The 13,657-nt window shown below is 44.6% G+C and overlaps 1 protein-coding gene across 2 annotated transcripts in view; it reads right to left on the reverse strand.

Annotated features, from left to right (window-relative positions):
• KIRREL2 (kirre like nephrin family adhesion molecule 2) overlaps positions 1-12,885 on the reverse strand; it is a 28,896-nt gene extending 16,011 nt beyond the window's left edge. Inside the window, exon 1 of one of the 2 annotated variants that reach the window (XM_069740781.1) lies at positions 12,607-12,885. In XM_069740781.1, coding sequence (XP_069596882.1) covers positions 12,607-12,661 — 55 coding nt within the window. In that variant the 5' untranslated portion in view covers positions 12,662-12,885. The remainder of the gene's footprint in view (positions 1-12,606) is intronic. The other variant, XM_069740782.1, reaches the window with a different exon arrangement.
• Positions 12,886-13,657: the final 772 nt, after the last annotated feature.

Here is a 13,657-nt window from a genome sequence, read left to right on the forward strand (position 1 = left end):
GGAGAGACCCAAGTTGGGCTAAATGTAGCGGGACGAAAGAGACCGAAAAGCCCTCTACTTAAAGGAAATACATAGTGGATGCTTTCCTGAAACGGAAAGTACTTGCAAGCAGCATAATACAAAGAATAGCTGGTTTACCCAGAATCCTTTGCAGTAGGCGGAGCTATGCAAATCATCTCTTTCCACCCCAGTCTAATCCACAGCGCTTGGAACCGCCAAGCGTGCAATGCTGCGGATTAGTTTCTAAATTTACACAGCCAACCAATTCCTACCTGTGGACACGTGTTTCGGGCTTTAGGCCCTCATCAGCACAGGGCTGGAATTGGTTGGCTGTATGGAGTGGGGCTCGGTGAGCAAGCGATACACACATGCTAGCCACCTTAGGGAGAGACCCAAGTTGGGCTAAATGTAGCGGGACGAAAGAGACCGAAAAGCCCTCTACTTAAAGGAAATACATAGTGGATGCTTTCCTGAAACGGAAAGTACTTGCAAGCAGCATAATACAAAGAATAGCTGGTTTACCCAGAATCCTTTGCAGTAGTAGTTTAGTAGTTTAGAAACTAATCCGCAGCATTGCACGCTTGGCGGTTCCAAGCGCTGTGGATTAGACTGGGGTGGAAAGAGATGATTTGCATAGCTCCGCCTACTGCAAAGGATTCTGGGTAAACCAGCTATTCTTTGTATTATGCTGCTTGCAAGTACTTTCCGTTTCAGGAAAGCATCCACTACGAAACAAAAGTGTGGAAGTGGGGCAGCATGAAGGCGGGATATTGTGGAAGCAGCACAATATGGAAGCGAGAGAACGTCAAGTGGGCCAATAAGGAACAAAGACAGTGCGGAAGAGGGCTAGTAAGGACAGAGTGGAAGTGTGGGAACATGGAAGCGAGACAGTGTAGAAGTAGGCCAATACGGAAGCAGGACGGTGTTAAAATGGATAAATAAGGAATTAGAACAGGGTAGAAGTGGGGTAGTAAGGAAGAAGGACAGTGCGTAAGTGGGTGAATAAGAAAGCAGGCAGTCCAATAGGAAAGTAGGATTGTAGCCGAGCAATGAGGAGGAAGCAGGACAGTATAGGAGCAGGCAAAACTTTTGACCCATTCTTTGCGTCCTTATGACAAATGTTAGGGTCAATGATTGGTGTAGGACTCCATTCTTATCTCAGGCTAGATATGGATGGGTGTATCACAGAGTGAAAACCCAGGGGACTCTGCGTACTGTTGCTTAAGTGACCAGCTGTGGAGACGCTGTATGTTCTCAGGTGTCGTCACGACAGCTCCAGTATATCACACGCTATGTGCGCCGCCATCCAGCCTGGGCTTCATCTGCAGCGGGCCTTGTACTAGAGCCAAAACACAAGCTATAGGCCATGTGCCTGCAAAAGTAGAGAAAGCTGGAGCCGATCCAGAAAGGCTTTATCCAAGCTGAGAAAATTACTTCTAGTATCATCGTGGTTTATTAATGCTGGTGAAAAGGCGACGGCACAAGGCGGCCATTGGTAGCCACGTTGTTAAGGGTATATATGGGTGATATCTGTCCCCTACATCTGGTCGTAGTGATAATTGTTAATAATCAGACTATAAAAACTATTCTTCTCTTTGCTTGAGACCAGATCTCGTTTTCATTCAGCTGTTAGTAGTTACCGCCATGATAACATCATTCAGTCGGTTATCGGACTCCATTATTCTGGGGCTACAGCACAACTTTGACTGTCGAACTTACGTCCCTTTATATTTACCTCCGTTTTTGCTTTGTTTTCCATAGAAGATGAATATGTTGTCATGTAACTGGGGAGGAGGGGGGAAGACAAAGGCGACTAGCGTGCAGATCTCTCCAGCCAGCGACTTATTAAAAAAAAGTTGTGTGACTTGAAAAAAAAAGTCAATTGAACTTTTCAAGAAAAATTGTAATGTAAAAAATAACACACAAATATAAAAAAAAGACATACAAATAATATAGTAATACATATAAATATACATACTGTGTATAAAATAACAAAAAAAGAGGCATAATTAAATCGTATAGAAAAACTAAAAACGATTTCGGAAAAGTTTCACAAGTTTTCTAAACTTTGTGTCCGGTATGATTAATGTTCCTCTCCTGCCCCCCTCCAACCACCCCAAAAAAAAACCCCTTGAAAACAAAATGTTAAAAAAAAAACCAAGCCTGGCGATCTATCTATTGAATGAATTCCTTTTGTATGTTGCGGTCTTTTTGTGCCAGCTTGTCTCTTTGTGTCGCTGGCCGTCTCTTCAGCCCCTTCCTGTCCCCTGAGTGGCTTTAACAGATTTTTAAAAGCTGTTTTTCCAGAGTTAATCCACTTTCCACCTTTTCATGCTTTCTCTACCATTGTGCAAACTGACAGCATGAAACTTGGTTCTAGGGGGCGTCAAGGGAGGTGGGTAAGGGGGGCCCTAATCTGGCACCAATATGATGAAAAATTGGAAGCTTAACCTCATATTTGCTGGAAAGAATTGTGCATAATAATAATAATTTTTATTTATATAGCGCCAACATATTCCGCAGCGCTTTACAAATTATAGAGGGGACTTGTACAGACAATAGACATTACAGCATAACAGAAATACAGTTCAAAACAGATACCAGGAGGAGTGAGGACCCTGCTCGCAAGCTTACAGACTATGAGGAAAAGGGGAGACACGAAAGGTGTGCATAGTGATATTAGAAATTGCGCATGCGTTTTTTTTTTCTAAATTCGATACAAGGCGAATATTTCCGTTTTTGGGGGGCAAAAATATTCCGCGAGGAAGTCGAAGGTTAGCCAACGGTTTGGCATATTAGCGAGTCTGGTATCGAACCGCTCGCCGTTAACTGGCAGCGCCGGGGTTAAGATGTAACGGCGCGCTATGCCTCGCCGCGTCGATGAAACCACTTTATAAGGCGCAATAATCATCCTGATAGGGTTTGCATTGTACATTGGGAATAATTGCCTGCACTTAAGTCTCTCCGTGCATCCATTAAACACAGTTATCTCGCCCGACTCTCATTAGCGACTGCTCAGAAGATCTTCTTTCTGTCGGGGATAAAGTATTCGCGGTGATTGCAAGCTCTTGTGGCCCCCCAGCACCCGCCTCCGCCCCTCTTTATCCCCCTCCGCCATTCAATAACCAGCACCAGCCTATGGGGGGGGGTTTGAGCTGTGTTAAGTGGAAGTTAATACACCATATGGTGTGTTTAAGAGACAGTTTGTCTTGTGTTTTCTGTGATCTGTTTATTGGGGCGTGAGGAATACTATTGAGTGATACGGTGCGGAGGTCGCCCGCCATTCTCTCAATACAGGGGGAGGTCCGGGCAAACAAGGGATGGGGGGGGGGCATTCTGTGTGGGAATTGAATCAGAAACTTGTTAGCAGGACACGGCGTGTCACGAAAATATCATTAACGACTGATTTTTCTGCATTGGCGCAGATTTAGGGCCTCGGGCGCCATTTTTTTTTTTTCAAATGGACCTAATGTAAAAAATGGCCAAAAGGGCCTTTATCTGGTGTTCTAATAGGGAAGGAAGTGCAGAAAGGTCCACCCCATTAATGTCTGTTCTGATGATATTAGGGGATAGGAATTCAGTCGATTCGAATAGTGGGTAATGGGTATGCCATTTTTTGTACACGAATATAAAAGTTGTTTTTTTTTTACACATTTGCTCCTGAAAATCAGTAGAAATATGTGTATGCCATGTTCTGTGAAAATTGTGTATTGCTAAGTAGTATGCTAAAAAAGTTTGGTGAAAAACACTGCATGTGGCCTTAGCAACCAATCAGGTACCAGCTTTCATTTTGACAGGGTAGGATTTAAAATGAAAGAGGGGATCTGATTTGTTGCTCCGTTTTCTGGCTATACATGAACTCTGTTAGAGTTCTTAGACACTTTGGGACCCCTGTATCACAACCATTTTGGTGCAAAAGTGTCTTTGTTCCCCCCCAAACTACAGAGTATACTCCAGCAACCAATCAGCTTTCAGCTTTCATTTGAGTCAGCATGTCAGGTGAGCTTTGATTGGTTGCTATGAGCTGCAGTCATTCATTAGGCCCGATGTTATTTAAAGCAACTTTATTAACAAATGACTCATCTTAACAAAAAATATTAACCTCTCGGTAATTACAATCAATAGCTTGTTATCAGCTAGATTGATAATCGCGCCTTGACGTCTAATTACTCCACACGTAATGATCTACGTTTCTATAAGCCATTGATTATATTGGCATGAATCAGGTCACGGTTATAATGTATATTACCAGCATCACGCTAATAAAATATAAAAATAAAAGGGATTTTGTACGCGCTTTATCCGAAAGTGATCAGCGGTGACAACATAAAGCTCATTAGCTCTAAAACCTACTCGTTTGCCGTAATTATGCATGCATAACGATGTTTGTGTTCTCCCGTCTTAATTGTGCATGCAAAATGACTCGTGTGACAGGTTTAGGTGACACTGAGGATGTTTAGAAAGCGGGAAAACAAAGAATTTAGCCTTCGCGCCGCAAGAGCTCGCGATCTATTTTCTCGTCGACAGGTGTCCGCGAACTCCCTGCTTCCTGGGAGGCCAATTAAACTGCCCCGCGCGTTCTTTGGACTTGGAGGGAACCCAAAAATGATGAAAAGGGGGTTGGCGGTGGCCCTTTAGTCAAAGACGTGGAAGGATTTAGAGGAACATAAAGCCGGGATGGTGATTATATAATTACTCTGAGTGTAGTTGTAACTTCAAAGGGAACTCCACCTTTCCTCCATTGCTTTGTTCATTCAGCATCTTTGTCAAAATTGGCCGCCATTACAGTTCCTACAACTTCCTAAATGGCAACTTTGCCTATTAATCAGTTGACCACCGAAATGGCGGCCATATTGGTTCTTACGCAGCTTTCCTAGAAGCTCCCCCTTCTAGCGCCACAACGAAGACAAGACTACCTGGCGTTTGTTTGCCACTCCTCATCCTTCCCTAGCCATCCCATGTCATGACCCTTTAGGGGGCAATCTAACTTTCTAAAAACATCCACCTTGAAGAATATTTGGTATGTTCTTCATTGGGGTTCTCTGGGGTCAAATCTGACCAGGGCACCATGGCCTTTGACTTTTTTAATATTCCCGTGATGAATTTAATCGACTCTTACAAGTCATACATTTGTGGGTCATTACAGTTCCTAAAACTTCGTAAATGGCAACTTTGCCTATTAATCAGTTGACCACCGAAATGGCGGCCATATTGGTTCTTACGCAGCTTTCCTAGAAGCTCCCCCTTCTAGCGCCACAACGAAGACAAGACTACCTGGCGTTTGTTTGCCACTCCTCATCCTTCCCTAGCCATCCCATGTCATGACCCTTTAGGGGGCAATCTAACTTTCTAAAAACATCCACCTTGAAGAATATTTGGTATGTTCTTCATTGGGGTTCTCTGGGGTCAAATCTGACCAGGGCACCATGGCCTTTGACTTTTTTAATATTCCCGTGATGAATTTAATCGACTCTTACAAGTCATACATTTGTGGGCCATTACAGTTCCTAAAACTTCGTAAATGGCAACTTTGCCTATTAATCAGTTGACAACCGAAATGTCGGCCATCTTGGTTCTTACGCAGCTTTCTCAGAAGCTCCCCCTTCTAGCGCCACATCCCTAAACAACCAAGACAAGACTACCTGGCGTTTGTTTGCCACTCCTCATCCTTCCCTAGCCATCCCATGTCATGACCCTTTAGGGGGCAATCTAACTTTCTAAAAAAAAATCCACCTTGAAGGACATTTGGTATGTTCTTCATTGGGGTTCTCTGGGGTCACATCTGACCAGGGCACCATGGCCTTTGACTTTTTTAATATTCCCGTGATGAATTTAATCGACTAATTACAAGTCGTACATTTGTGGGCCCCATGAGCAAGGGCTTAATAACAATGGAGGGAGTCAGCCCCGGAGTCTAGGGGGGTGGCCCATAAGGTCTCTTTGGTGCATATGAAAAGACCCAAGGCACCATTTATTATTGCATTTTTCTCTTTTGTTCTTTTCCTCCTGCTTTTCATTTGGACCTTATTCTTCTTTTACAGTTTATTTTATATGTGTTCGTCATTGTGGACGAAGTTTAGGGTTTCCAGATGTTTTTCGCCTGATTCATCAACGGTGACCTATTCGGGAAAAGTGGCAAAATTTGTACTTCCGTAACCCACTTCCCATTTCCCCCCGGGGATAATTTTCGGTACATCTGAAGTATTTGTGCAATTTTTGAAACATTCTTGTGTTAAAGACAAAAATAAAAGAGCACTTTTCACTTTGCACGGCAATCGTGGACAGCCTGCCCCATTTTCATGAACACACTGAGCAAATATAAAAAGAAACTATTAAAGACCCGTGATAACGATGAGCATTTTGCATTGGGACCCACGAGCTACAAATTAAGACACATCCTATGAGGACATGGACCAACTTCATGACATTCAACGATTGATGGCGCCATATAACGATAATTAGAACATCCCAAATAAAGCCGCCTCCGGCCTTTGATGCTTCCCAGTATCCGTATGAGTTGAGTTTCCACTTCTTGGCGCTGCATTGTATTTCATTTCCCCAATAAGCCTCTTCAGAGACAATCCTCCCTGCGGTGTCAACGCTTCTCCTAATGAGATCTTGAGGTGGCCAAGACTGAGAGACAAGTCCGTAAGAAGACTTGATGAAGAACTACTACCCCCACCGCTCCGTGCTCTCCTTATCTCTCCATTCAGAACTGTGATCGCCAAGGGATTAGCGCCAAGCTCGATGTAGACTTGAGTGGTTACACTTAAAGGGGCTCCGACATTATAAGAGCGAGTCAATGGGATTGCATTCGGCTTTTTACATTCTCAGAATGTAAGCAATATCCCCCATTATTAAAACCCCCAAAGAGATGACAAGAGAGGGGGCAGAGAGTGCAAGCCCCCGATATGAGGCAGCTACAAGAACTGGCAGCTCGAAAACTCTTTACTGGGAGTGAAGTCGCCCACGTAACACATTTCCTTCCATCTAATCTTTGCTTCCCGTAAACCTGTGCAAACCACTTCACACATATTATAATTAGAGCTTTGGTTTCTCCTGCGGCTTCAGTAAAGTTGCAACGGGGAAATGGCGCCTTTTGCCTTTGACCCTCGGTAGATTATGTATGAATCGCTTTCCTGATGAATAATTATCCCATTTCACCTATAGGGTCATACTTCGCCCTTGAAGGTCTTCTGTCCAATACATCACCAGCTCAATTATTGTGCAGGGGTGCAAGACCTCAGTCGAAGTCAATCAAGTTGTTTGCACTGGTGACTGACAGCTCAGCCTCCTATGGGGGCACCTCTTGTATAGAGCACATCAGGGCCGACCCTTCAAGGTGATATTTGCCGGCTTAATGGAAAAGGTAAATAAATTTGCATGTAAACCTATGGCCACGACTGTACTACTTATCTATATAACAGGAGCTTTCAATGTCTAACAATGCCCCTTAGTGGACAATTACGAAAAACATGCCACAGCTTTAATATTCTGAAAAGATGATGGAGAGAATTTGGAAGACCAAGAGATAATGTAGGGTAGACCCTAAAAACTGGAGGATCGAAAGGGTTACTTCCAAAATGAAAAGTTACCACCTGTCCAAGGTATTGATGATAATTTACATAGGTATACGTGTTCAACCACTGGGACCTCCACCGATCTCAAGAATGGAGGTTCAACCAAACCTCCCAACTGTGCCTCAATGACAGATGTTGAACTGCAATATGTCCCATCCTTGTTTTTCTATGTAGATAAGTGGCCACCAGAGGCATCCAGCAGAGGTCTGCTCTACTCTCCATATGCATGGATGGATTGAGAAGAATAGCCAACAGCTATCTAAAGAGTATGGCCAACTTTACAAAAGTCTCATAGTGGGTTCATGAGCCATCAATATATAATCCAATCCCAATGTTGGGATAGGTAAGTGAACACTCTTCATCATAAACCGAGGATCTTGGCCTGACCGTGAAGATTGAGGATCGTTGTAAAATTCAACAATGTACGATGAATGCCAATTTTCAGAATATTTAACTCCATGGCACTTCGGCAGGATTGTCCTATTCGTATCTACTGCCATCTCCACCAACAACTACTGGTCATCCATGAGAAATGAATCTGGTGGGTCTCGTAGGCTCGAAGTTGTGGAAAATTCAGCAATGTATGACCCATGCCAATTTTCAGAATATTTTTCTTCTTGACACTCGGGCACGATTGTCCTTCTCGTACCTACTGTCATCACCACCAACAACTACTGGTCATCCATGAGAAATGAATCTGGTGGGTCTCGTAGGCTCGAAGCTGTGGAAAATTCAGCAATGTATGACCCATGCCAATTTTCAGAATATTGTGCTTCTTGACATTCAGGCACGATTGTCCTTCTCGTACCTACTATCATGTCCACCAGCATCCACTGGTCATCCATGAGACATGAATCTGGTGGCTCTCGTAGGCTCAAAGTTGTAGATCCTTGGAAGATTCAGCAATGTACAGCTAATGCCAATTTTCAGAATATTTTACTTCTTGGCACTCGGGCACGATTGTCCTACTCATATCTGCCACCATCTCCATCAGTCATCCATGAGAAATTAATCTGGTGGGTCTCGTAGGCTCGAAGTTGTGGAAAATTCATCAATGTATGACCCATGCCAATTTTCAGAATATTTTGCTTCTTGACACTCGGGCACGATTGTCCTACTCGTATCTACTGTCATGTCCACCAGCATCCACTGGTCGTCCATGAGACATGAATCTGGTGGGTCAAAGTTATGGATCCTTAGAAGATTCAGCAATATATGACCTATGCCACTTTTCAGTGTATTTTGCTTTTTGGCACATTTGTCCTACTTGTATCTACCGCCATGTTCACCAACATCCACTGGTCATCCATGAGACATAAATCTGGTGGCTCTCGTAGGCTCGAAGTTGAGGATCCCTGGAAGATTTAGCAATGTACAACTAATGCCAATTTTCATAATATTTTACTTCTTGGCACTCGGGCATGATTGTCCTACTCATATCTACCACCATCTCCATCGGTCATCCATGAGACATGAATCTGATGTGTCTCATAGGCTCGAAATTGGGGTTCCATGGAAGATTCAGCAATGTATAGCTAATGCCAATTTTCAGAATATTTCACTTCTTGGCAATCGGACACAATTGTCCTACTCGTATCTACCGCCACGTCCACCAACATCCACTGGTCGTCCATGAGACATGAATCTGGTGGGTCTCGTAGGCTTGAAGTTGTGGATCCTTGGAAGATTCAGCAATGTACAACTAATGCCAATTTTCAGAATATTGCACTTCTTGGCACTTAGGCACAATTGTCCTACTCGTATGTATCACCATCTCCACCAGTCGTCCATGAGACGGGAATTTGATGCCTCTCGTAGGCTCGAAATTGTGGCTCCCTGAAAGATTCAGCAATGTACAGCTGATGCCAATTTTCATAATATTTTACTTCTTAGCACTCGGGCATGATTGTCCTACTTGTATCTACCACCATCTCCATCGGTCATCCATGAGACGTGAATCTGATACGTCTCATAGGCTTGAAGTTGTGGTTACTTGGAAGATTCAGCAATGTACAGCTAATGCCTATTTTCATAATATTTTACTTCTTGGCACTCGGGCATGATTGTCCTACTTGTATCTACCACCATCTCCACTGGTCGTCCATGAGATGTGAATTTGATGCATCTCGTAGGCTCGAAGTTGTGGTTCCATGGAAGATCCAGCAATGTACAGCTAATGCCAATTTTCAGAATATTTAACTTCTTGGCAATCGGACACAATTGTCCTACTCGTATCTACCGCCACGTCCACCAACATCCACTGGTCGTCCATGAGACATGAATCTGGTGGGTCTCGTAGGCTTGAAGTTGTGGATCCTTGGAAGATTCAGCAATGTACAGCTAATGCCAATTTTCAGAATATTTCACTTCTTGGCACTCGGGCACAATTGTTCTACTCATATGTACCACCATCTCCACTAGTCGTCCTTGAGCCAGGAATTTGATGCGTCTCGTAGGCTCGAAATTGTGGTTCCTTGAAAGATTCAGCAATGTACAGTTGATGCCAATTTTCATAATATTTTACTTCTTGGCACTCGGGCATGATTGTCCTACTTGTATCTACCACCATCTCCACTGGTCGTTAATGAGACATGAATCTGGTGGCCCTCGTTGGCTCAAAGTTGTGGTTCCTTGGAAGATTCAGCAATGTACGGACAATGCCAATTTTCAGAATATTTTGCTTCTTGGCACTCAGGCACGCTTGTCTTACTTGTATCTACCACCATCTTCACCGGCCGTCCATGAGACGGGAATTTGATGCGTCTCGTAGGCTCGAAGTTGTGGAGACCAAATTGTAGTCTCCACAGTCAGAGAAGCATGCGTTGTCTAAGCGATATGCCACGTAATAATAAACTCTGAAGGGCCTGATAACCGCAAAGGTTATTATAAAGGGATAATATGTCTTCCATCATAATGTCACCACTCCTGCCAGAGCCACCATGAGACATGTCTGACAGGCTGAGACCATCAAGGACAATGTGGGCCATTGTTAGGGGCACAGAATTCCCGTGAGACCAAACTATCTTCTGAGCTGATAAGGCCGGCCTGGTCCCTGTCTCACATACCTGAGTACCACCAGACTGTGTTATCGGCATCATCCCCCACCATGAGATGAAAGCAGCAGGTTTGGTCCAGTGTGTTATCTTGTCTGCTGTCCCTGCCATGCTGACAGACAGATATGTCTGCAATGTGACCCCTTTATGTCTATCTTCCCATTATAGATGAAAGGTCCCAATGCAAGACATCTTTGTGGCTAAATATGGAGAAAGAAACAGAAGAGGAGCAAAGAGCCGATAAGGAGGCAATGTGCAATATTTAACCCCGAAATGCCAAGGTCTGCAGTAATACGCTTCAAAGATTGCAACAGCAGAGACGAGCTGGAGTATAATAACTCCCAGCATTTACATACAGATTATACCTCTGTATATTGGTTCACTGTATGGGTCCAGATTGTAGCAGCACTACAAGTCCCAGCATGCTATGTGTGCATTTATCACCCTTCAGTGCATGCAGGATGACCTGGAACATGTAGTACACCCCATACGGCACAGGCTTACTATGATGAATGCAGCAGCACTACAAGTCCCAGCATGCTCTGGCTGCATGAGCTAAGTGTGCATTAAGCTGCCTTCAGTTTAACCAGGTAAGCTGGGCTTTGTAGTACACCAACAGTAGAAAAGCCACACATGACGTAGGCTTAGCACATGGAATGAAGAAACACTACAAATCTCAGCATGCTCTGGTTGCAGAATGAACTGGAACTTATAGTACACCAACAGCTTATAAGCAATATATACCACAGGCTTAATATATGCAGAAGAACCACAAATCCCAGTACCCTATGGTTGCAGTATGAGCTGGAACATGTAGTACACCAACAGCTGACGAGCAATATATGGCACAGGCTTGATAAACTGAATTAATCAGCACTACAAGTTCCAGCAATATTTGGCTGCATGAGCTCAATGTGCATTGTTCAGCCTCAAATGCTACCTGGAACTTGTAGTACGCTGACAGCATAATAACACATGACTGCAGGAGCACTACAAGTCTCAGCAAGCTCTGGCTGCATGAGCTCAATGTGCAATATTCAGCCTCCAATGTTACCTGGAACTTGTAGTACACAGACAGCAAAATATCATGAATGCAGGAGCACTACAGGTCTCAGCATGCTCTGTCTGACTGCATGAGCTCAATGTGCAATATTCAGGCTTCAGTGTTACCTGGAACTTGTAGTACACAGACAGGAAAATAACATCTGAAAGCAGGAGCACTACAAGTCTCAGCATGCTCTGTCTGACTGCATGAGCTCAATGTGCAATAGTCAGGCACATAGACAGCAAAATAACACGTGAAAGCAGGTGCACTACAAGTCTCAGCATGCTCTGGCTGTGAAGGTTCAATATGCATTAGTCAGCTGCCAGGACAAAGAGGCAGTGTATGCTGGTACTTGTAGTACCCCAGCCCTTTACCAGCCACATATGGTGACTGCAGCAGTGGGAGGTGAATATCTCCATCACACATGTGTAGCACTGGGCCCATAGTGGGACCATTAACCCTTCACCCCCAGCAAGTGCTGCTGCCCATCACCCAACCAGTGAGGTGCCCACCACAGCAATGGAAAGTGCAATCCCCCCGAGCCGCCTGTGTAATCAGTGCAGAGGAAACTTGGCAGGTGAGATTCCACTAGGAAACAGGAAAAATCCCCCCAGAATAGAGCGCTGGTGGAATAAAGGGGGCAGCAGAAGCCTGGCGCATTCCCTGCTCTGACCACCAGGCATTGCAGCATGACAGCATCTCCACAAAGACCCTCCACTGTCACAGCCCACACCCTGGATACATTGTAACTTTTCACACTGTGGCTCCGGAATAATGCGGCGCAGCCCCCTTCACCCTGCAAAAAGCAACTTAAAGGGGCTCTCCATCCTCCAGTGCAGGTGTCTAGCCCATTCCCTTTGTATCCGCATGCTTCCCTTTAAACATCAGATTGTGAGCTCCCTGCAGGAGGGCTGAGGGGGGCACTTACTGTGATGCAGGACAGCTAGAAGCAGGGAAGTGAGTATCAGTGGCTTTATCTCCATTCTCCTGAGTTGTAGGGGGGTCCCTGTGAGTGGCTGCAGTGCTGGTTGCAGTGGTTCTGGGCTGCAGACGGTCCCTGGGGCACTTTGCGCTGCTCTCTGCCTCAGTGCCTGACTTGAATGGTCCTCCTGTGTCTCCTCTGCATCCTCTCCTCCACTCTCCAGTCTCCTGACTCCTTCTCTCTGCAGTGGATTTAGCAGGAGGCCATTCCCTCCTCTCCTCACTACCCATTGGAGAGAAAGTTCAGCCTGCTGTAAAATAAAAGCAGCCTCTCCTCCTCCTCCTCTTCGCTGGGTCCCCCTCCCTCCAGCTCCCCCTCCTCCTCCTCCTCTTCACAGCCTCACTAACTTAGCGCATCTTATATATTTACTGCTGTAATGCTGCTGAGCCCTGACCAGGAATCTGCTGCATCCCCCAGCAATGGGGCTGGATGCACACAGCCGCCAGGAGAAAACATTAAATAAATAATAAATATTTAAAGACAAAAGATAAATATTATTTAGAAAAATAAATATTGTTACATTTAATAAAAATATATAGGTTCATGGGGTCTCTGGAGATGGAGGGGTGCTCTGCAACCCCCAAAAGTCTGTACATTGTATAATGCATTCGATGGTTTGTCTGTAAAGCGCTGCGGAATGAATGAGTAAAATACAAATACGCATAGAATTACCCATGAACCGTCTAATGGGGACAATTGAGAAAATGGACTGTCGATCACTTAATAAGTCGATGTCTGACGGCGGCACGTTCATAGAGAACACGGGAGCGCTCGACTGAACAATGGTCCTGAGGATCGGTAGTCATCTGATGTGTATGGCGGGCTTTATCCAGGTGCAGACCATAGAAAATAATCTCCCGTCTCAGATACCTCCTAAAAAAGAGCAGGACCCCCCGTCCCTAATGAAGGAATAATAATAATAATCTTTATTTTTATATAGCGCTAACATATTCCGCAGCGCTTTACAGTTTTGCACTCATTATCGTCGCTGTCCCCG

Source organism: Ranitomeya imitator, chromosome 10 (genome assembly GCF_032444005.1).
Source record: "Ranitomeya imitator isolate aRanImi1 chromosome 10, aRanImi1.pri, whole genome shotgun sequence".
Classification (NCBI taxonomy): domain Eukaryota; kingdom Metazoa; phylum Chordata; class Amphibia; order Anura; family Dendrobatidae; genus Ranitomeya; species Ranitomeya imitator.